General features: G+C 48.8%; 8 protein-coding genes across 8 annotated transcripts; 5 read left to right on the forward strand and 3 right to left on the reverse strand.

Annotated features, from left to right (window-relative positions):
• Nucleotides 1-123: 123 nt before the first annotated feature.
• Nucleotides 124-1,127, reverse strand: F9C07_1506477 (phosphatidylethanolamine-binding protein). Its single transcript, XM_071508161.1, has one exon. The coding sequence runs from the start codon at nt 911-913 to the stop codon at nt 284-286; it is 630 nt and encodes a 209-aa protein (XP_071366291.1). The 5' UTR covers nt 914-1,127; the 3' UTR covers nt 124-283.
• Nucleotides 1,128-1,316: 189 nt separating this feature from the next.
• On the forward strand, nt 1,317-10,753 carry F9C07_2155817 (pleiotropic drug resistance proteins, ABC superfamily). Its single transcript, XM_041292635.2, has 10 exons — nt 1,317-1,704; nt 1,775-2,327; nt 2,384-3,338; nt 3,388-4,042; nt 4,112-4,846; nt 4,908-6,408; nt 6,465-7,977; nt 8,039-9,532; nt 9,595-10,058; nt 10,130-10,753. Exons 6-10 carry the CDS (start codon nt 5,861-5,863, stop codon nt 10,554-10,556), a joined length of 4,446 nt encoding a protein of 1,481 aa, XP_041145786.2. The 5' UTR covers nt 1,317-1,704; nt 1,775-2,327; nt 2,384-3,338; nt 3,388-4,042; nt 4,112-4,846; nt 4,908-5,860; the 3' UTR covers nt 10,557-10,753.
• Nucleotides 1,342-4,197, reverse strand: F9C07_2232132 (aconitase family protein; the record flags this gene model as incomplete). The annotated part of the gene is made up of 8 exons (XM_071509901.1): nt 1,342-1,700; nt 1,771-1,948; nt 2,009-2,328; nt 2,439-2,925; nt 2,979-3,338; nt 3,388-3,570; nt 3,634-4,043; nt 4,113-4,197. The coding sequence occupies 8 exons, from the start codon at nt 4,195-4,197 to the stop codon at nt 1,342-1,344; spliced, it is 2,382 nt and encodes a 793-aa protein (XP_071366292.1).
• A 2,501-nt stretch (nt 10,754-13,254) lies between the features above and the next one.
• F9C07_3474 (putative C2H2 finger domain protein) lies at nt 13,255-14,640 on the forward strand (the record flags this gene model as incomplete). Its single annotated transcript, XM_041286209.1, has 1 exon — nt 13,255-14,640. The coding sequence occupies one exon, from the start codon at nt 13,255-13,257 to the stop codon at nt 14,638-14,640; it is 1,386 nt and encodes a 461-aa protein (XP_041145787.1).
• A 568-nt stretch (nt 14,641-15,208) lies between these two features.
• F9C07_3475 (putative carboxyphosphonoenolpyruvate mutase) lies at nt 15,209-16,358 on the reverse strand (the record flags this gene model as incomplete). The annotated part of the gene is made up of 2 exons (XM_071511103.1): nt 15,209-15,771; nt 15,869-16,358. 2 exons carry the CDS (start codon nt 16,356-16,358, stop codon nt 15,209-15,211), a joined length of 1,053 nt encoding a protein of 350 aa, XP_071366293.1.
• Nucleotides 16,359-16,549: 191 nt separating this feature from the next.
• Nucleotides 16,550-18,647, forward strand: F9C07_1507229 (major facilitator superfamily domain-containing protein). The gene is made up of 6 exons (XM_041292614.2): nt 16,550-16,862; nt 16,908-16,968; nt 17,026-17,197; nt 17,251-17,519; nt 17,591-18,233; nt 18,311-18,647. Exons 1-6 carry the CDS (start codon nt 16,740-16,742, stop codon nt 18,504-18,506), a joined length of 1,464 nt encoding a protein of 487 aa, XP_041145789.2. The 5' UTR covers nt 16,550-16,739; the 3' UTR covers nt 18,507-18,647.
• Nucleotides 18,648-18,916: 269 nt separating this feature from the next.
• F9C07_2106077 (uncharacterized protein) lies at nt 18,917-21,153 on the forward strand (the record flags this gene model as incomplete). Its single annotated transcript, XM_041292615.2, has 4 exons — nt 18,917-19,100; nt 19,162-19,429; nt 19,495-20,411; nt 20,465-21,153. 4 exons carry the CDS (start codon nt 18,917-18,919, stop codon nt 21,151-21,153), a joined length of 2,058 nt encoding a protein of 685 aa, XP_041145790.2.
• A 611-nt stretch (nt 21,154-21,764) lies between these two features.
• On the forward strand, nt 21,765-22,780 carry F9C07_3478 (putative NAD dependent epimerase/dehydratase; the record flags this gene model as incomplete). Its single annotated transcript, XM_041292616.2, has 4 exons — nt 21,765-21,876; nt 21,935-22,110; nt 22,180-22,353; nt 22,415-22,780. The coding sequence occupies 4 exons, from the start codon at nt 21,765-21,767 to the stop codon at nt 22,778-22,780; spliced, it is 828 nt and encodes a 275-aa protein (XP_041145791.2).
• Nucleotides 22,781-23,718: the final 938 nt, after the last annotated feature.

Consider the following 23,718-nt stretch of genomic DNA (forward strand, 5'->3'; position numbering starts at 1 on the left):
GTGGGCTAAAGGGATACCAAGGGGCAGCCACCTTGTCTGATCATTGTATCACACGTATAATTCTGGATGGCATTGTTGACTCGGTTCGAAGGTAGTCTCTTCTGGTTATTGTAATGGCATTATTAGGTCTTGAGACAGTAATGAGAAGGACAGTACAAGAAGCAAAAGTATACCATTTCATCGGATCATCCCAGGTCCCACTTTTACCACATCACATTCTCCCCCTCTTAGCCGATGGAAATGCCGAAGTGATTGTAAGACCCGTGGCACGCCAAGTGCCCGTCTAACTAGGCCAGGGACGTTCGAAGTGCCCAACCCACTGACCCCATCCGGCGACCTTGCCAACCATCGCTTTCGCTATATGCCGCTTGCTGACCCTTTGCGAACGATCAAAACGAAGGGGCTCGCTGAGGGCGATGATAGTAAAGATGTATCGATGAATGCCGTGTCCTAAGGGCGGGGCAGGCCCGATGTATGAGCTTCCGCGAAGATTAGGGACGTATCTCCAGCCAGACCGAGTAATATGATCTTTTGTGTTTCTATCCTGCTCGGTATCATCTGGGAGCACTCCCGTAATCGTAGGTGGAATGGCATAAAACAGCCCATGCATGACAACGAAGCGAGGTATAGGCGGGTCAATATCCTCGGATATCAGGATATACTCTTTGACTTGGACCTTGGGAGGAGTCCAGCGAAGTTCCGGAAAGCTACCATTCTTATCAGCAGCTACACAAGTGTGGTGCGGTAGCATCAGTGAGCCGGATGGTCCGCATTCTGTGGCTTCCAGCTGCATATTGGACATTGGGAGTTGCTCGAAGGCTGCCGTGCGGATGATCTGCCCTGCGTCGTGGCCACGAATGCGATAGAGAAGCCGTCCCAGGAAATACTGTAGATAAATAAGGATCCCAGCCATCACTCTTGACAGCCCCAGAGAGGGTGAGAGTAGATATGGGTCTGAAACACTGGTAGCAGTGTAGAGGCATTAAACATAAAACCTGTAGGTGTCTGATAGTGGTTATATAAGTAGAAAAGGAACACCGGTGAGAAGATCAAGAACCGGAAGGAACAATCGACTAGAAGCTGAACCGGCCCGGTACCGGCCACGCCTTCCTTGCATAACGTCAACGTGACCGTGCAGCATCACATCCTAGGCTTACTGATGAAACTATAGACAAGGCCTACGAGGCATATTGTCTGGTATCGTAGGTGAGAATAGCTATTTGATGCCTCGCATCATTAGAGGACTTAAAGCCTAGTTCCTTCAAGGTTAGAAGACACATCGATTAAACAACACCACACAAACGCGTATGAACGTACAGAATAGGCAACTAATTCGGACTCCTACCACTGCAACTCGGGGTGTACATCAGTGGCTTTTGTAATGCCACGGTGAGGCGTTACACCCAACCTCTTTCCCTCCGTCATCGCTTCAAACAAGTTACTACCAAACTTTCCAAAGGCGGACGCAATACCACCATGATGAAAGAGCTCTCTCTCCATTGGACTGAGACTGAACCTGAACGGTCTTCCATCCATATTAATGATGCTATCATTTAAGTCAATCTCGATCTCCGCTCCATCCTCGGCAGCCGCGTGAAATAACTTCTCCGGCATGGTAATGCCGAGGAGTCCAAGGTTTGGCATGTTACGCTGAAAGATAAAAGCGAAGCTTTCGGCAATAACACATTTAGCACCGCATCCTGAGTAGTGCGAGTTAGTGAAAAAAAGGAAAAGGAAGCATAGAAGATGGGTTGATATGAGGTGCCATACCTAGCAGTGCCATGACAGCCTGTTCCCGAGACGATCCGCAGCCAAAGGCCTTGCCGGCAACGATAAAATTGAAGCCCCCTTTAACACGGTCACGGAATTCCGGGTGCGTATATTGCAAGCAATGCTCTCCAGCTGCCTCGTGAGTTTCCATGCCAATTAAGAATTCAGCTGGCGCAAGCTTTATAACCTATTAATTCATGGGGGCTTATTGTATCCTCTTTAGAGGCCGACGACTTACAGCGTCTGTATCTATAAAGTCTCCAAGCAGTTGCACTCTTGCTGTCAGGACCTGATGCTTCACTGTAGAGGCATCTAGCAGCATACTTCTGATGATTCGTTCCTTGCTCTGGATCTCACAGCAAGGCCTTGAAGACTCGCTCGGTTCCATATATTCTACTATCTCGGTCGGGGATTCTGGGATAATAGAATCTCTAATTCGTCGGATATTGCCCCATTTCTTTGTATCAATGGCATCCAGGAGGAAGGTAGGATCGGTGATCCTCATAGTAAACGAGAATGCAGCAACGGTAGCCGCATACCCAAGGTGTCCGATCGAGCCTACATTGGATGTCAGTATATCAACGAGCGATTTGCCACGCAGGCTTGAACTGTACCCTTTCCCATTCGATTCTCGAAGTTCCGATTTTACGATGACAGCCATACCCCACCCGGGGCTGCCTGGTCAGCAGACATGCCAACACAATAGCTACATCCAGGGATGCCGATATCGAAACCCGCTTCCTGGTAAACGTCGATGAGGCCGAGTTGGCGTAGTCGAAACAAAATTGTCATCGATCCTGGGACAACCTTCCTCTTGCCTTTTACTGATGGCCTCATCCCACCTTTCAGACCTTGTTCAAGTACCAAGGCGGCTAATATGAGATCTTCTTCGGTAGTGGTGCAGGCTCCAATAAAGCAACCGTCCAACTCCATGCCCTCACAATCAACAACGGGTACAACGTCATCCGGCCGAGGGTACTTTGCTATGAAGGATTGAACTTTGCTGAGATCAATCTCGTGGGTTCCAACGTATTGTGCATCGTCATCTGGCTTCATATAGATACTTGCAGTCCTGTGGCGTGGAGCTTTGCGCTTTTGGATAAGCCTTTGTGTAAGGATGTCTGGGACGAATACTCCTGTAATACCACCGAGCTCCTGCCGTATGAATGAGTAGTGAACTTATAGTTGAGAACTAATGTAAGCCATACTGCTGTCATGTTCGATATTGCAAACCGAGCGTCAGAGGACAGGTATTCTAGTCCAGATCCACTGTACTCCACAATTCTGTCTGAGGCGATTGTATTCCTTTTCAATTTCTGCAAAATATAAAGGATTGTATCCTTTCCTCCAATGCCAAGCTTGGGCTTTCCAACCAGACGGATTTGGATGGATTCTGGGACTTTGAACCATGTCTGTCCTGTTACCAACGGCATTGTTACATCTGCAGCACCAAGACCGATAGCCAAGCATCCCAGCGCGCCGGATGAACAGGTGTGCGAGTCCGACCCTACTATGAGCATGCCCGGCTGTGCTCGTTCACGATAGAACTCTGTGTGGATAATTGTATACTATGCACGCTTACTAGGAGACCAGTGAATTTTCAATTAGTGGACTAACATTCATGCCTTGGTAATCCGTCAATTTGAAGACACGTTTTGCTCTTTCACTCGCATCGATTAATGCCTGAACTCTCGGGAGACCGTTGATCCGAGGATCAACTACATGATCTCCAGCAAGCCAGAAGCGGTCATTACGGAATATTCCTGGTTTCCGAAGGCGGTTGTACGTTGACTCCATGCCCTAGAATGTCCTGTGAGCGCAGTAGTGGTGAATGGAAGAGGACGACCTCCATCAAGCACTTACTGCCCAAGAAGCCTCCGATGCAATGACCCAATCTACATCGACTCGTATCAAGTCGCCTGGGGCTACCGACCCCCGCTGATCAATGTCGTGCAATGAGAAGATCTTCTCACTCAGGGTCATGCCCCTTCGTCCTTCAGGACGGGTACGCAGCGGGGTGGGAAATGCCTTGGCCCGGTCTGCTGAATTCAACGCTTCCCACCATGCCGACACCAGAAATAGAACCTCCAAATCTTGTTCCTCGGTAAGGTCGGTATGTTCCGTCAGACCTAACCCACCCAGTTCGGGGAGTTGTGCACAGTTAATAAGGACATCTGTCAGGGCGTCGGCCTCTCGGAAATGGCCGTAATCACGAAGGGTATCCTGTGCAATCTTAAGGTTCTGTAAGAGATTGCTGCCTAATGACGAGGTTCCTTCGATAAGCCTGTCAGATATTGCATTTTCTGTATACTTGCTGCAGGGTGCGCTTCTCATGAACATACTCTCGACATGTTCGATCCTGATCTTCCGCACATCCTCAAGGATCTGATAGACGTCTTTTAGACCCGTCTTTCTCTTCCGAGACATATTCGGCTAGTAGAATTACTCTAACGGTGGTAAGGGAGAGTGGAGTATTACCAGTCAGCATTTTACAGGACGATCATGCGAACAAACTGAAATCCAATACGTCACCTCACCAATCGAGTATCACCCTAGGACAACCATGGACTAAGGCACGTGCATGCTGTTTTGCGACTGCGCAAGAGTGAGTGTAAGTTTCACTGTAATAACAGCTTTCTGTCTGTTCAAAAAGGTTAATCAGCTCAGTGGAGGGTTGAACAAAGGAGGCGTTGGTATAAACATCTCGTGGGCTATGCACAATGATTCGAGGCCTGATGTATCTCTTTTCTGTTATTTCGGATTAAGGAGAACAACCGACCGTTCAATTGCTAACTTCATACAAAGAACAGAAAAATATAATACAGGTATACCCCGCATGTAAAATACCCCATTCATCGGAACTTTTAAACTTAATATTACGAGGTAGATACTAACTATCTTAAAAATTGACAGGATCGGGCTTAGTAAAGACTTGTCTGAAATCTGTTCCTTCGGAGTGCCGTAGTACTACTGATAATAATGGGGACATAAACGCTGATATCCCCATTCATCTGTCTGCCATGTCGTTGACGTTTGCTGTGATTGTTTGTATCGCAGTGGGGACCTGCAATATAAGGCAAGAATAAGGTAACTCCGTACGCTGTCAGGATGACCAGCATTAACCCAACGCGGTTTAGCTCCGGGATATTTCTGGGTCTCGAGTGGGGGTGGTCCACTGGCCCCAATACGAGGCCAATACGAAGCCAATGAACGCCTACCATCTTACGTGGAATATCGATGTTGAACCATACAATACTACCGTTGATGTAACGGGGAAGGACGTTGGACAGGGTTACGCCGCATCACACTCACAGCTCCCTACGATTCTTGCCGGGTCATCCTTACACCCTGAAGGAGTCTGAGCTGGATAGAGGAATAATGAACCAACAAAAAGATAGAGCAGAGACGGAACGCAATACCACCATGTCATCTACTCCGGAGTAGTAAAGTTCGCTTGAATCAGGAATGAAGCTAATAACCCGGTGAGAGTACCAGATTCAGAAAGCTATGCTGATCGAGCTGCGACCCACTTGGGAACAAAGATTAATTATGCCTATACCCTACGGAGTAGCTTCCGCGGCGGAGCATCCTCGCACATGACTTAGATCAATGAACATAAACCCAAGGAAAACGGCCTATCGGTTCCCATGCCAAGGACCTGAGAGTCGCACTTTCCAAACCCTACAAAGGCACATGGGACAATGATCTCTCGGCCATGGACCGGCTCGGCTACTGCCTTTTCCTGTCCTCCCTCCCCTTTCCGTGTTATGCTTTCCTGGTCGGATGTCGTCTCTCCCGTATTCCGTGTTACTATACATATGGCGTCAAACCTTGCCTCCTGTTGTTTACTCAGCCATGATTATTATCTTTTCCCTGCCTTCTTTCCTTCCTTTCTGTCTGTTTTCACTGCAGTGTCCCTGGGTACACATTCTAGCATCTACACGTATCTCAGCTGCTCGAACTGTGTGTTGACATTGCATATATTGTATTATGAGGAGCTGTCAGTTTCGCGTCCGTATTTTCATAACGAAGCACAATAGGCCTTTTGTCAACGCCTATAGCGTCCATTGAATCGTCCGCGACATCAAAAATGGCACTGCCTCGCGAGGAGCGTTCATTGCATGGCCACGCAAATATTCATGTGAACCAAACCACCGGGCCAGCGATTGACAAAGCAGAGAGCTCGGATACAATCGGAGCTGATTCAGAGGACGGCATCGAGCAAGAGGGACAGGCCAAGATCACTACATTAGCACGAACCTTGTCGCGTATTTCTCAGACTAATAGCGGCACCGAAGGACTCAACCCGTTTCTCAATACCAGTGACCCTGAATTGGACCCGAACTCAGACCAATTCAACTCTCGAAAATGGACCAAGAACCTCTTGCACATAACCTCGCGGGACCCTGAGCGCTACCCCCGTCGCACTGCAGGGGTCTCGTTTCGAAACCTCAACGCATTTGGCTATGGAACGGCAGCTGACTATCAGGCTACGGTATCAAATGTCTGGCTCAAAGCAGCGGGTTGGCTCCGAGGCCTATTCGGCAATGGGAACAAGGTTCGGATCGATATTCTGCGCAACTTCGAAGGCTTTATCAACAGTGGGGAGATGCTGGTGGTGCTAGGCCGACCTGGAAGGTAAGCGTCGCTTCCCCGTCGAACATTATCAAACAAACTAACTTCTCTGTCTTCAGTGGTTGCTCAACCTTCCTGAAAACTATCGCTGGTGAAACACATGGGCTGTGGCTCGATAAGGGAACTGATATTCAGTATCAAGGGATCTCATGGGACGAGATGCATAGTCGATTTCGTGGAGAGGTGATGTACCAGGCAGAAACAGAGATTCATTTTCCACAACTTACTGCCGGGGACACCCTTCTTTTTGCTGCAAAGGCTCGAGCACCAGCAAATAGACTCCCTGGTGTGAGCCGTGATCAATATGCGACACATATGAGAGACGTTGTCATGGCTATGTTAGGTCTTACCCATACCATGAATACACTAGTAGGAAACGAGTTCATTCGGGGTGTCTCAGGAGGCGAGCGCAAAAGAGTTAGCATTGCAGAAACCACACTCTGTGGGAGCCCGCTACAATGCTGGGATAATAGCACGCGAGGATTAGACAGTTCGACTGCTCTCGAATTTGTCAAAAACCTACGTCTATCTACGGACTACACTGGATCCACGGCCATCGTGGCAATTTACCAGGCGAGTCAGGCTATTTATGATGTCTTTGATAAAGTCATTGTTCTTTACGAAGGCCGCCAGATATATTTCGGTCGTGCCCGCGACGCAAAACGGTTTTTTATCGAAATGGGGTTTGACTGTCCAGAAAGACAGACTACTGGAGACTTTCTAACATCCCTGACCAGTCCGACAGAAAGGCTGGTTCGTAAGGGATATGAGCACCTAGTCCCTCGTACACCAGATGAATTTGCCGCGCGATGGAGGGACAGTCTGGAAAGAAAGCAACTCTTGGCTGACATCGAGGCATTTCAGAATGAATTCCCCTTAGGGGGAAGCAAGAAGGAGGAATTCAGTCGTTCTCGTGCCGCGGAGAAAGCCAAGAACACCAGGGCTTCCTCCCCTTACACCTTGTCATATTCGATGCAGATCAAGCTTTGCCTTCAAAGAGGGTTTCTACGTCTCAAGGGCGATATGAGCATGACACTATCAACCGTAATCGGCAATAGTATCCTGGCACTAATCATCTCAAGTGTGTTCTATAACTTGAACGAAACGACAGACAGTTATTTCTCCCGAGGTGCATTGTTATTCTTTGCGATCTTGTTGAATGCTTTCGCCAGCGCCCTCGAGATGCTTACTCTATGGCAACAACGGCCAATCGTCGAAAAACACGATAAATATGCGCTTTACCACCCATCAGCCGAAGCAATTAGCTCCCTGATTGTTGATCTCCCGGCTAAGGCACTGGTCTCCATAGTATTTAATTTGATTCTTTACTTTATGACGAACTTGCGTCGGACACCCGGGCATTTCTTTGTATTCTATCTGTTCTCCGTGACAACAACATTAACTATGTCCAACGTGTTCCGCTGGATAGCTGCAGTTTCTCGGTCGTTGGCGCAAGCAGAAGTACCTGCTTCAATCTTCATGATGATACTGATGATCTACACGGGCTTCACTATTCCGGTCCGGGATATGCACCCTTGGTTTCGATGGCTCAATTACATCAATCCAATCGCAGTAAGTTTCTTAGATTACCATTCCATGCGCGATTGGCTTTTCGCTAAAGCCCTAACTACAGTATTCCTTTGAATCCCTCATGATCAATGAATTCGCCGGCCGCAAATTCCATTGTGCGACGTACGTGCCGTCCGGTCCAGGATATGACAATGCTCCTCTCGACTCAAAGATTTGTTCCGGAAAGGGTGCCGTGGCAGGCCAGGATTATATAGACGGTGATCGCTATCTCGAGGTGGCCTTCGAATACTATCCCTCGCACCTATGGCGTAACTTTGGCATCCTTCTGGGGTTCCTGTTCTTTTCGCTGGTCGCCTACATTGTCGCCAGTGAGCTTGTGCGTGCCAAGCCCTCGAAAGGAGAGATCCTGGTCTTCCCTCGCGGTAAAATACCCGCTTTTGCAAAGAAGGTCCATCGGGAAGCGGACCCAGAAGATGTTCTCACATCAGAGAAGCTGAAGGTTGGCAGTGAGCAGGACGATCATGTCGGTGCCATTGTCAAACAAACATCAATATTCCATTGGCAAGACGTTTGCTATGACATCAAGATCAAGGGTCAGGACCGTCGAATCTTGGATCACGTGGATGGGTGGGTTAAGCCGGGGACCCTCACAGCTCTAATGGGTGTGACCGGAGCTGGCAAAACCTCTCTCCTCGATGTTCTGGCTAATCGGGTAACTATGGGAGTGATCACTGGTGAGATGCTAGTGGACGGGCGCATGCGTGACGATTCTTTCCAGCGTAAAACAGGCTACGTCCAGCAACAGGACTTGCATTTAGAGACAAGTACTGTTCGGGAAGCCCTTATTTTCAGTGCTCTGCTCCGTCAGCCCGCGAGCACTCCACGGAAGGAAAAGCTAGCATATGTAGAGGAGGTTATCAAGATGCTCAATATGGAAGAGTACGCTGAGGCGGTGGTCGGCGTCCTCGGTGAGGGGCTCAATGTTGAGCAGCGCAAGCGGCTGACAATCGGAGTCGAGATCGCAGCCAAACCGGATCTTCTACTCTTCTTTGACGAACCTACCTCCGGTTTGGATAGCCAAACTGCGTGGTCAATATGCTCCCTCATGCGCAAGCTTGCCGATCATGGCCAAGCCATCTTATGTACAATCCACCAGCCCTCGGCCATCTTGATGCAGCAGTTCGATCGGCTACTGTTCTTGGCAAAAGGAGGCAAGACTGTCTACTTTGGCGACCTGGGCCCCAATATGAGAACCTTGATCAAGTATTTTGAGGATAAAGGTTCACCAAAGTGCCCGCCAAATGCCAATCCTGCGGAGTGGATGCTTGAAGTCATAGGCGCAGCCCCTGGCTCTCGGGCGGACCAAGACTGGTCAGATGTTTGGAAACACAGCCGTGAGCGTGCTCAGGTACAACAGGAACTGCTACAGATGAAACAGGAACTCCTGCAACGACCCCAGCCCCCTCGAACAGCTGGGTATGGAGAGTTTGCGATGCCCCTGTGGGCACAGTTCTTCATTTGTCTCCAGCGAGTATTCCAGCAGTACTGGCGCTGCCCGTCATACATCTATGCCAAGGCAGCCATGTGCATTATTCCGGTAGGTCTCTCTCTCTTCCTCGTAAATTAGTTCACTAATTCTGGATCACTGACATGGACTAGCCTTTGTTTATCGGCTTCACGTTCTGGAGGGAACCTACCAGCATACAAGGCATGCAAAATGAGATGTTTTCTATCTTTATGCTGCTTGTCATCTTCCCCAATCTGGTTCAACAGATGATGCCATATTTTGCGATGCAGCGTTCCTTATACGAAGTGCGGGAGCGTCCATCGAAAGCCTACTCATGGAAAGCATTCATGCTCGCAAGTATTGTGGTTGAGCTTCCATGGAACATGCTGATGGCTGTGCCTGCGTACTTCTGTTGGTATTATCCAATTGGCCTTTTCCGCAACGCCTATCCAACAGACTCGGTAACAGAGCGTGGTGGCACGATGTTCCTTCTTGTCTTGATCTTTATGCTGTTCACGTCCACGTTTAGCTCGATGATGATTGCAGGCATCGACCATCCGGAAACCGCTAGCAACATCGCCCAGCTAATGTTTTCGATGTGTCTCATCTTTTGTGGGTATGTGAATCCCTTTGGAAATTGACTGTATATTGTTCCACACGGACAGCTAACTTAGCATTGTGATTTAGTGTACTTGCAAGTCCAGACGTCCTACCTCGGTTTTGGATATTCATGTGGCGCGCATCACCGTTTTCCTACCTCGTGGGCTCCGTCTTGGCGGTAGGCATAGCCGGGGCTCCAGTTCATTGCTCGGATATCGAGGTGCTTCATATACCACCTCCCGGAGGCCAGCATTGCTCGGGCTATCTCGAAGCCTTTACCACGATGGCGAAAAGCACGTTGCTCAATCCTGAGGCTGACAGCGACTGCCAAGTATGTTCCTTGTCCACGACGGATCAATTTCTGGCGGGGGTGCATATCAAATACTCGGAGCTATGGCGTAACGTCGGGATCTTGTTTGTGTATATTGTTTTCAACACGGTAGCCGCAGTCTTTTTGTACTGGCTGGTCCGCGTTCCGAAGAAGAGGGCTCTTAAGAAGGCCAAGAAGGAATGAAAGCCGAAGAAAACAAGGCCGCGAGGCATTGTATGACCATATTGTTCTGATTCTAGTTTATGTATGTTGCTAGAGGAGGTAATTGATGGGGCTGGAAATGACTTTTTGACATGGGTAATTGCTTCTTCTACGTTTTATACAATGTCCTTAGTGAAACACCCTGAAAATCTATAATAGTCGCTACCTATCTAGGTCATCTCGTTTGCTATTTCCTCGCTCGAGTAGTTATATTTGCAAATCACTCTATGTAATTTCATTTCAACCCCTCTCTAATATCTTGGGAAGAGGGTGTGCTGAATATTTACATTGGTTGCTCCCTATCGATACAGCAAGTATATATATCCTGAGAACGTATGTACAAGTCTATGGGTGCCCCACCCAAGCATGTCCTAGGTGGTTAACGCTTAGAGGTAAGCAAATATCTAATTGTACGATACACAAAGTTCTTCCAATCTCATACTAGTTAAATCTACCTTACCATCTCTCCTGTTGGGTTGCATGTTAAGCAGAACCGGCTCCTGTTCGCCCAACTCTTCGGCCGCAAGCCTAACCAGACTATACCCCATTCGGAAGGGTAATACTGATACCTGATATATCAGGCATGAATTTACTCATGACGCCGCTCCGAAAGATATGACAGATTTCCAGATACGCCTTACGGATTGAAATGGAAATGTTGTGTACCTCACTCTGCATGGCCTGATCCCTGGGGAATTTCGACTCTGGTCCAGACACCCAGGGTGAAACGACGACTTCGCCCGGTAGGCTGAGCAGCTGAACTTCAATCCCTGATTTCTTCCTGATAATCTAGTCGATCTTTCTTATGTGCAGATGAAGCGTCTCAGCCACAGGGACACAGGAACCCGTCTCACCGCAGTTCTTGCGGTGTGGGAAGGATGAGCTTCCCTTCCAGTGGGCTGTTCTAGAGAAAATCTAACTTTAATTAAAGAATAAAGATAAAAACCAATTTTTATTGAATTATTAATTAATTTATTATTTATTTATTTATTTTTTTTTTTCACTTTTTTATCTCCCCCCCCATTTTGTGACTGCCACGAAAATAAGCAAAGTGAAAACAGCATGACTCGTACTGCGAGAAGATGGTGGTCAGCGGAAAGATTCCAGTGTCCGATGGTTCTGGGCCAGGGTTTCGGGTACTGGAAGTGGGGAGCCGGTTGCCGAGAGCCAATGACCACCCTCAATGGCTATCCACTGGTGGTCACGCCGTGTACCGAGGGTATTGTATCTAGTATTTGGGGGCGGTAAAGTATTGGTGCCAGAATCGATCTCTGAGGTCCTTCCAGGAGCTTTTCACCTCAATGTCCATCATCCTCCTTGTCGCGACCTTCTTTACCATGTACAATGGAGTCATTTCCCCTCTTTAGACGCTATTTTGGATGTCGCGCGTTAAATGACAGGAGCAGGATGATTCTCTGGGGTGATTAACGCAAGTTGACTGCGGCAGCGAGGATCTCTCGCGTTACGATTCCTGAATGGGACAAGAGTGAGAGATGAAGGATGCATTCATGCATTCAATTCATTGGGACGGGCAAAAACGCCCCAAATTGTCAGCCACTTAGCGATAACGATGGGCCTCTGCTCCTGCCCTTTCCTGTTGTCCCTTCGATGCCTGGAATGGTTCGCTTGCATGGATGATGGGAAAAAGAACGCTGATGGGCTCGATAAGTCTCTGTTTCCCCACGAGCGCCGTCGCGGTGGACTGTGGGTACGACGGACATCCCGAACTAATGCATTTTTGGCTTTCTTAGCAGCACCGCCTGGGGGAATCGCGCTGAGGCTGATTTGGCCTTTTGCTTGCACTTCGCGCAAAAATCTCCCTTCATTCCGAATCTGTCTGTGGTTCTGGGACAATCCCTGTCTTGTTCTTCCCTTTTCATTTTCTTCTTCTTTTTTTCGCTCCCTCATTTTTGTCGTCATCACTTCCCTCTAGAGGATTTGCAACTGGCAACTGCATACATACTCTGAACACGATGCACGTGGAAATGCGGCTGTGAAAGCTAAAACTGTCGTTGACGACAGCGGATCCTGGAATGGAATCTTCCGAAGTCTCTTTCTAAATTGATTCCAGACTGACAGCGCGTGAGGCTCTCTTGGATTGGAGCATTTGTATCCAATCATTTACCCCAATGGGGAGCATTTGGAGCTATCATCATGGCGGTTCCTCCACCCCTAATCGTGAACCACGAGGGCACCCACCCATGTAGCTAAACAGCCACTTGTCCGACTCCTGCCCGATTTGCTGAAAAGCAATTAAACAGAAAAAAAAGTGCAGAAAAAGGGGGGATGAAAAATGCTACGAATGGTCCATCCGAGTAGCCCCCGGTCGGTCTGCGCCAAATGACCATTCCCGACCGCTGCAGGGGCGGCGCTTCTCATCAGAGTCGGAGTACGTATTTCCACTCGATGACGATCATTTTTTGGACGGTTTGATTTCCAGAGGATTTGCGGCTCTACGGCAGCCATTCACGAACGCCGATCGTCATCTGTTTTCTCAGTTTGGTTCTGGCTTTGCCCGGCTCGATGGGCACCCAGGGTGAAGACACATGCTGTTCGAGGTTTTCAGCTGGAAATAAAAATTCGCGATCGCCCAGAATTATGACGCTTGGTGTTTCTTCCCCCTCGATCAACAACCTCCATCTATCTGTTCTCCCAGAAAGGATTCTGGAACTCGTGGACCATGGACGACCCCAACTCTTTTACCGACTTTCAACATTCCTCAACCCAAGACTACGAACTCTTCCCAGACGCGGACTTTGCTGATTCCATGCTCTGCCAACGAACTGCTGAAATCCAACGCCAGATATCCCATGTCGACCACACCATGAAGACTCCGTGGCTTTCCTCGTCCATGCCTTTATCGACCCCAGGTGTGCATCTAACCCAAACTGCTTCACCATACAGCATGGAGGCCAGCGCCTTTCCTATGGGGTCCGACATTTCCTCACCATTTGGTGGTGCCTACTCATCGTCCGGAGCTGAAAGCCCCCAAAGCAATAACTGGAGGAACATGGGATGCTACATGTCGCCGCCTTCCAGTTGCGCGGACACGATGCTTCCACTCGATCACTGGGGTTCTTGCTCACCAGGCCCTTCTGGAAATGTTGAGTCCTCTATTGCACCATCTCAGATAGTGCAGAACTATCCCGTGCCCATACCGATAGCCGCCGAACTCGAACTCGAGGCTGAACTCGATCCTGAACTCGACCCTCGACTCGACACCGAGCCCTTGCCCGTCAACGAGCCAACCCCAGTGCATAGCCATAACATGCACCAACACAGCCAACTCGATCCTACCAACGAGACACTTAGCTATCTCGGCGCAGGACAAGCGCCTGACCAGGACTCGTTTACCTTGCCTAGTCCCCCACGTGTGCCGGCAAACAACAACACTGGCCAGAAAACGACAATGTGTCACAATCACGGCAGCAAGAAGAGTTCCCGGAGGAAAGAAACCCTTACTTCCAACTCTGTCCGCGTTTGTCGGACGTCCTCCAAATCAAAGACCAAGAAAGGCACCCGGCCCCGACGAACCTTTGTTTGCACCTTCTCTCGCTATGGATGCACTAGCTCCTTTACTTCTAAGAATGAGTGGAAGCGACATGTGACATCACAGCATGTCCAGCTAGGATTTTATCGCTGTGATGTGGGCCAGTGCAACGTTAACAATCCGAGCAAAGGCAGACCTATGAGCTGCACCAATGACTTCAACCGCAAAGATCTCTTCACCCAGCACCAGCGTCGGATGCACGCGCCCTGGGCCAAGTCTAAACAAGCCACCGAGGAGGAGAAACAACAATTTGATGCGACGCTGGAGGCGGTGCGCACTCGGTGCTGGCATGAACAACGCCGACCGCCCTCACGCAGCGCATGTGGCTTCTGTGGAGAGGAGTTCGCTGGCTTTCAAAGTTGGAACCAACGGATGGAGCACGTTGGTCGCCATTACGAGAAGGGTGATGTCGCTCTGGATTCAGAGAAAGAGGACATTGCTCTACGTGACTGGGCTATCCAGGAAGGAATCTTGTCCTGGGGGGGCGGCAGGTGGAAACTCGCTTCTCACCGTTAGGGACAGCGGGCCTTTCTTTCGTTTATCATTGCATTTCCTGCATTCATGGTTAAACCATTTTCTTGCATCATTTTCTTACTTTAATTCCATAATAACGCACGGCGGTGCATTGGCATGACTGACGACAGATATCCTGTATTTGATAGGTTTTGCTTTTTTATTTATTGATTTCTTTCCCCTCCGTTTTGATCTGGACGCCCGGCATGTTAAGTTACAGAATACCCATGAACACTTAAGGATCTCATGCATTTACCTAGAATTTCCAGACTGAGCGCAGAACGAGTACATGAATATTTGCATAGCGTCGAGTTAACCCATAGGTGGCTGGTTTACCATCCGATTAAGGGCCCGTATATTAGCATCTCCGGGCATCATACTCTAATGTATCCACCTCTACCATGAGCGAAGGAAGTATGAGGCGAGAATCCCGACTCCAAGATGGAGGACGCGTGTATGGCTACAACTGGCACCTGTTTTATATCGTAACATATTGGTAAACTCATCTAAAGGTATTTATCGACACTACGCACTTCCATTGCGACTCCCCACCAATCCATTCTCATTATATTCATACTTCACCTCCTGATCCTAAACCACAGTTAGCAAACATCTTCAAGGACAGCCACCGCAAAACCACGAGCAGACTTACCCAATATTTGTTAAACCCTACTCCCTCACAAACCTCCGCATAGCCCAAAATCATCGGCGGTGCCCCAGTAGTCATACTCCTCTTCAACGCCTCCAACGTGTCCCGGATGCTCTTCAACTTCGCCGCTACAAGCGTCCACGGATACGCAACAGCGGAGAACCCGAGCTCAGCCAGATCCTTGGCTGACAGGTTCTCTGTTAGCCCACCCTCAATGATATTAGCAAAGACAGGCAGTTGCAGTTCCTGGACACATTTTTGCATCGCCTCGCGATCGGGTAAGGCTTCGACGAATACAGCGTCCACACCAATGCGCTTGAACTCCTTTGCGCGGGCCATGGCCTCCTCCCATCCGTGGATTAGGGAGTCGGTACGGGCCAGAATAAATATGTCCTGACCGTTGTTACGGGCATCAACGGCTGCTTGAACCCGGGCGTAGGCTTCGCCTCGCGACACAACGGATTTTCCTTTTGTGTGGCCGCATCCTGGATATCCCGTTAGTCTCTCGGTACATTCCATCCATACCTGACCAGCCACCACAGAAGAGAAGAGACACAAATGGAAAGGGAAAGGGGAACATACGTTTCGGCCAAGTCTGATCCTCAATCATAATGCCCGCCGCACCGGCCGCAGCAAAACTCTCAACCGTCCTCTTGACATTCATCGGACTTCCATACCCAGTATCCCCGTCCGCCATAACAGGAATATCCGTTGCGCGCACGGCTTCCTGGATCTTATCGCACATCTCCGCCATAGCAATGTATCCCGTATCCGGGAGTCCATAGGAGCTGGCCACGGCGTAGCCTGCCAGGAAGACAATGGGGAAGCCGGCTTCCTGCACCAGGCGCGAGGAGAGGCCATCGTACGAGCAGGCGTGGGCGATAATCTTTGTGGGGTCGGAGTGCGCTTCCAACATCATGGTGCGGAGGGTCGAGGCTTGGATGGAGGGTATTTTACCGCGGACATTCTTGAGGGTGAGAGTTTCGTCTCTGGGGGCGCCCTTGGTTGTGGGTTGGTTTGTTGGGTTGGTGGTGAAGGGGAAGGGGTAGGGGGTTGTCTGGGTGAGAGTCATTTTGAACGAGTAGATGATGGTGTGGAGTTGGTCAGTGAAACGTGATGTGTTTGAATTCTGTGCTGGTCCATTGAGGTCAAAGGGAGGCGAATATGGATATTTTATAGCCGTCTCTTGATGCCGTTGAGTGTATAGTTTTGAGCGGGTATTTTGATTGCGGATATTGCCAATTATCCGCGCTGGGGCCGGAATCCGGATACCCGGTTTAGGGGTCTATCACTCTACCCCGTGGGGAAGGGAGGTCAATGCGGGGAAGCTCGCTTGTAAAAGGTATAAATATGATATTCTTTAGTTGGACATGGGGCTATGGGGCTTGATTGAGTCGTTGTGGTGTTGTTATTCCCATCGAGTTAAGACCTAGTCACTCAGACTTGATCAACAATGAGCGAAAACGAAGTCAAGGAGTCTGATGCTATCCATCTTGAGCAAGCCCAATCTCAAGATGCCAAAGACATGCAGCATGTTCATGTTCTGTCTGCAGACCAGGCGTCTATTCGCCGAAAGGTATGTTTGAGATTGACGCAAGGGGTTCAGTGCTGACTCGCGCAGTTTGATCGTCGCGTTCTGCCAATAGTCTGCATACTATACATATTGTCCTATCTGGACCGAGGTACTGTGTGTCCTTGCCTCGCATTCCTAGTATAACCCCTCAGACTGAATCACGCAGGAAACATTGGAAACGCCAAGACAGCAGGTATAGACACGGCACTTGGGCTCAACGACAAGCAATGGTCGTGGGTTCTGTACTCGTTCTATATATGCTACATTCTATTTGAATGGACTACGGTCTTGTGGAAGATCTTTCCGGCTCACATCTATATTGCGATTCTTTGTATCTGGTGAGTTTGCAAGTCTTGAGAACAGTGGCCTGATCGACGCTGAACCGATACAGCTGGGGAGCAGCCGCCATGTGCAGTGGTGCAGTCACTAACTTGCCCGAGCTGATTGTTTGCCGATGTCTGCTGGGTATATTCGAGGCGGCGTTTGGGGCGGGTGCGCCCTACTTCCTATCGTTATTCTACCAGAGAGGGGAACTTGGATTCCGTGTCTCCATGTTGCTGGGGATGTCACCTGTGGCGAACTGCTTTGCAAGTGCACTTGCCTTTGGTATTACTCATATCCGCAATTCAATTGCGCCGTGGAGGCTCCTATTTATTATTGGTATGATCCTATATCGGAGGCCCTGAATACACCGTTTTTTGAATTGGATACGAGGCTAACACAGAGTATAGAAGGAGCACCAACAGTCCTCTTTTCTGTCATTGTCTTCTTCTTTCTTGCCGACTCCCCAGGAACCGCCAAATTCCTTACCGAAAGCGAACAAACCCAAGCCGTCGAGCGTCTCCAAACAGTCGACCAGACTGCAAAAAACAAGATGGAATGGAAACAAGTCCTCCAAGGCCTATCAGACTATAAGAACTACATCCACATGACAATCCACTTCTGCTGCAACTACTCTTTCGCAGGACTCTCCAACTTCCTCCCCACCATTATTCAAGAAATGGGCTATACGTCTGTCAACGCACAGGGACTCTCGGCGCCTCCATACTTCGCGTCATTCCTCCTCTGCATCGTAGCTGCTCTTATATCCGATCGATGGGGACATAGAGGATTAGTGATCACCGTATCTGCGGTAGTCGGAATGGTAGGGTACCTCATTCTCGCCGCGGTGGAGGACGAGCACAAAACCGGGGTGAGATATTTTGGAGTGTGGCTGGCGACCTGCGGAGTGTTTCCTGCGTTGTCGATTAATATCACCTGGCTGTTGAATAATCAGGGAGGGGATTCCAAGAAGGGCGCTGGGATGGCTATATTGGCGGTTTTCGGTCAGTGCTCAAGTTTTGTGAGTAGTTCGGCTTTTCCGGATTCTGAAGGGTGAGTTTCTCTGGGTTCTTTTATTTCAACGTTGTTTTGCTTGAGGCGATGGAGAAAGGCTAATAGGATATTCTTAGGCCTTTTTATGTCAGAGGGTGCGCCATTGGGTGCGCATTGACTGGTTTGATCGCCGTGCTGACATTAGGGCTGTATCTGAAATTGAGGCATGAGAATAGGCGACGTGATCGAATGTATGGGACGGTGGATCCAGATGTCCGGGTAGATGTTACAAGGGAGGGAGACAATCACCCCCAGTTTCGGTACTTGACTTAGAATATGTAGTCTGACAGTTATACCATACACATATCGATGCGGAATGAAAGGCATGCAAGAAATATAATATATTTGAACTGCCGATTCCCCACCCGTAACCGTAAGTAGTTTAGTTACGCTGCAGCTGAATTAGGGTTGATTGAAAATAATCAAAAGGCTATTTAAAAATTTCTCCGCACGTTACTTTCCCCACATAAATTAACCTCTTTTTCCGACGCAGGCTTACTTCAAGTTCCAACTGCATGCATGCATGCAGCCATGCATCGTCCGCCACGCAGTCGCGCTGTCACCAACTATACTTACCGCCGTACATATAAGGCATGCATTCCTTGCCGGGAAAGGAAGGCGAAATGTGAGCTTTTGGAAGAAAGTCGACCACCGTGTTCTCGGTGTCGGAAGATGAACTTGGAATGTCGGTTTACGGAGAAAAGGCCGTGGGCGAGAGAGAACCCGGGTATGATGTTCTACTCTTCGTCTTTTACTCGGATCATACATCAATTCTAAACTGTCAAGAGCCTGATATGCCAAGAGCCACCTGTTCGAGGATTGCTCGCTATGGTACACAAGACGTTCGACGGAACGCACCGCAAGAAGGTGAGTTTTGTCTTGCGGGCTTTCATACGTGCTTAACCTGATTGTTTTACTTTTGTCCTAGGAAATGGAGATACATACTCTCATACCAATAGGAATGTTGTGACAGCCTTGGAGCATATGCTGCCCTCAAGAGATGATTCATTTGATCTCTTTTTACAGGGAGAGATACCAAACCCATTTCCATTTACGCCACTAACACCTACGGATAACAGTACTAACAGTGAAGGGCGAAGCTCCATAGACGCAGATATACTTCGAATATGGAGCGCCTGGCGGTTCGTTAGGATGGGGTGGATCAAAGCTCGTGAAGCAGTCACCCTTGTCGAGCTGTAGGTTTTCCGAATCAATATGCTCCCTACTGTTAAATATATGGGGAGGGCTTTAACAGATACAGATTCTTCCAAAATATGTTCCCCCTGTCTCCCGTCCTAACCGACTTCTACAATACACCCGAGAATCACTACTGGCTTGTAACTCAGGAGCCTATGCTTTGCTGCACAATATTGATGATATCGTCAAGATACCATGTCCTTCCTGGACTTGGTGGTACCTCCCGAGCATATTCCATCCATAATCGACTATGGCAGCACTGCCAACATCTCATCCTCCGGATCATGCTAGGCCAGGAAAAGCTCTCAAAGGCAAAGACAAGACATGTGGGTTCTATCGAGGCACTTCTTCTGATGTGCGAATGGTATCCACGGGCGCTGAACTTTCCTTTGGAAAACGATGGATGGGACTCAGATCTGATTCTTACAGAGCCAGACCTCCGAGATCCTCCGGCACCAGCGAGCGAAATACCTATGTCCGATCGCTGGAAAGAAGATGTCGTTGAACCTACTAGACGGTCTGATCGGATGTCATGGATGCTAGTCAGCACTGCGCTGGCACTGGCGCATGAGCTAGGCATCTTTAAGAATGATAATGGGAAGAGGAAGGATGAGTACGATGTACCTGGTATGCGGTCGGACGCAGAGGTCTATCTGCAACAGTTGGAGTGGAGACGTCGCCGTCTTCCTTCTTTGTTGTATGTGTTTGCCAACATGCTCGCTTCCCGGTTGGGATGCACATCACTTATTCCCGAGATACCGATAGTCAATGCTGCCGAGGGTGTCACAGGTTGTCCCTGTGTAGACAATGAATGGATGTATTTCATGGCTTCATGGATCGACTTAACCCGGTTGGCTAAAGAGATCACCGACACGCATTTCCCAGCAATAGCCAGAAGCGGTGATCAGAGGAGGAACTTAGGATCTTCAGAAGACTGGGACAGCATGTTATACCGCTGGCAAGCCAGCCGGCCAACATTAAGTGAACTGCACCGACTGCTGTTCTGTTACTTCACCTGCTAATAAGACTCACAGATTCCCATCTGGAATCCATCCTTCACATCGAATACCAATATCTCCAAGTCTTCACAAACTCCATTAAAGTCCAATCCCTGGTTGAAAGCATCCTCAACTCACCTACCCAGTCTGCCAGCACTGACCGCACCTGCATCGATGAAGTAATCAACAGGTCATCTGAGATCCTACAATGGTTACTCATCCAGCCCAGCATTCAATACCTTCCCATCCGCGTCTTCCTACGAATAATCAGTTCCTCAATTTTCCTCATGAAAGCCTTGGCACTAGGCGTCCGAACCACACAGCTTCACACCTCATTAAACCTCCTTGAACAGACGATCAGTACCCTACAATCGAGCTCATTAGACGACATGCAGCTCGTATCGCAATATGCATCCCTATTGCAGATCCACGTTTCTCGTCTGCGACAGACCTTCATGACTTCGGCACAGGAGAGGGAGAAGGACGTTCAATCGGAAGGTCAAGAAAATACCAATACGATATCACTAGCCGGGCAGACAGAGCTAGTGCAAGGATCTCATGACCCTATGCTCGGGCAGTTAGATGAAGGTGGGGATGATTGGCTGTGGTTGCCTATTGATCCACTCATGGCGCCCTTTGGCACTTGGGATGATAGTGGTCAGTTGGATTATGGATTGAATGCGGCGCATTTGGACTTGGACTTTATTTGGAATTTGCCGCCGTGAAGGGTGCTTTCAGGTTTGTGGTTGGAGCCTCTGCTCGAAATGGCCCTTGTATAGGTCAACCAGGTTAAGGCTCGATAGGTGGGTTAACGGAAGAATATATTTGTTTGCCCTACACCAACACATATCATAATTCAGTTTAGAGAAGGCTACCGCCTACAATGTTACCAGCTCAAGGCTCAGTTTAGATCCAGGAAATAATTATTGTCCTCAACCATCGGTGTACACTAAGCCCTAACCCCTTGCGTGGCCAGGCCTATTGTGGCCATACCAGGTGATATAGGATATCAATGAATAGCTCCGTATTATAACATCCCAACATGTCATTTGCCGAGCTAAAAGAGCATGGATAGAATGGCACGATCCTAGCCTGCCAAGCTTTCAACCAACGAGGCTGGCCTTGGCTTCAAGGGTCGGGGGGAAACAAAGAGGACATAGCAAGGATTGAGATCCTGAACTGCAGGGAGACCAAGACCAACATCGCTGGCCCTAAGCTCTCAGCCCCAACGTTCCAGGCCGAAATAAAATATATATTAACCCGTTTGCCGATGCACTGGACAGAAACTGACTGACATTATCCTTTAGTCAATTTTACGCTTTGGAGTTCCGCGACCATGGCCAACATCCCATTCCCAACCGTGCCCTATCCGCTAATGGAGCCACCGGCTCACCGTGAGAAGAAGATGAAGGTGCTTGCGCTGGGCATGTCACGCACCGGGACCATGTGTGGGTGAACCCCATTCCTAGGTCCAATAGAGAATATGAGAGCTAACAATAAATAAAGCATTATACGTTGCACTGAAGAAGCTAGGATACAACAGCTATCATATGGCAGAATGTTCCCTAGACCAACACAATGGGTCGCTAGGCCTCTGGACGAAAGCCATCAACGCAAAATTCCATGGCAACGGTCGGAAGTTTTCGGGCGCAGATTTTGACCAAATGCTTTGGCGCTATGATGTGAATCCCGCCCCCTGTCTTACTAGCCTCATTATATACCACAGTGGGCAACACTAATCCGTTAGTCAGGCTGTGACCGATATTCCCTGCATTCTGTTCGCCGAAGAACTCATGGATGCATATCCCGACGCGCAAATCGTTTTGACTACGCGGCCGGTTGATTCCTGGTTGCCGTCTATGCAGCAGACGTTTTATGCAATCTTAAGTTGGAAGCGCTGGGCTTTGCTTGAGTTCATTGATAGAGTACCTACCCATCGCACCCCTGGTCCCCCCTATTCTGGATTTGTTTCTAAAAGTTTCGAAGTCCTACATAGGCCTATACATCCCTCTCCTCCGGTCCTCTCTATCTGTATGGACCGGCGGAAACTGGCAGGATACAAGCCGTCTCCCTACCGGCTTTGAAGCCCACTATGACCAAGTCCATGCTGCCGCGCGGGCACGTGGACGTAAAGTGCTTGAGTTCAAGGTCCAGGATGGCTGGGATCCTCTCTGCCAGTTTCTAGGAAAGGAAGTCCCGAGTGAACCGTTCCCTCATGTCAATGAAGGTGATTTTATTGCTAGATTTCATGTCATTATTTTCTGGGTGCGGCTGGTAGGCTTGGCGAAGAAGGGCTTGATATGGGCTTCCCCTGTTGTTGCTGTTGGGGCTGCTTGGTGGTATTTTGGCTGAGTGGTATAAGGGCCATGAGTCAGTTTGACGATATTCTAAGCAAAGAAACGCGCCTAAGTAAAACTGAGGAGCATTTGGCCATGGCACAGGCCTGGTGTTGCGCTTAGCAGATACAAAGACAGAATAGGCAAGCCGGACTATTTTTCGTGTATCTGTATAAGTTCGTCACAATTGAATATGCAATCCGATTTGTTTATGTATCTAACTATCTGATCCAAAAATATATGACACTCTGGTGGATCCAACACAAATCAAAAGAAATACGGAAGATCCAACGGGAGCACGAGGGTTTGTGATCACCGGCGCAGTTATTTAGACTTGCATTCTAGACCACAACATCGTTAGCGGCGTATCTCTCAGGTTGACAGGGATATACTATCTCCACGTGGTCAAGACGTATCGGTCATATTGAATATTGATGATGTAGTCTTGAAAATTGTCGCCTCCAATGCCGGGAACGCGCTCTTCTGGATCCTTCAACTCTATAGAAGTGGTACCAAATAATTCAGGATATATATAGCCGAGCCTTTCCCAGTGTTGAGTATCATTCGAGGAATTAACTGAACGTTGACTGTCCTTATGGAATGGCAGCAAGGGATCAGTTGGCTTTGGGTCGCCTTCAACACGGTCGTCGAACCACTTGTCAGGATTCAAGTACTGCCAGATTGCCAGAATCCTTAGGCGTTCCATAGGTTACCCTCAAACAAAAGTACACTCACTGAAGACATTGTTCGGCATTATCTTGGTAGTTGCGTAACAAAGTCTCGTCACAATCATTCCCCTAACAGCTTTCAATTGGATCACAGACAGATGAACCTACAAAACCTCTGGAAAGAAAACGTTTATTGACGACGAGCATAAATCCTGAGAGTTCGAGTAGCCTCATGTACAGGGCTGATGAATATCTTTGACCCCACCTTTCGGTAATAAGGCTCCGC

The sequence above is a fragment of the Aspergillus flavus genome, chromosome 4, assembly GCF_009017415.1.
Source record: "Aspergillus flavus chromosome 4, complete sequence".
NCBI lineage: Eukaryota > Fungi > Ascomycota > Eurotiomycetes > Eurotiales > Aspergillaceae > Aspergillus > Aspergillus flavus.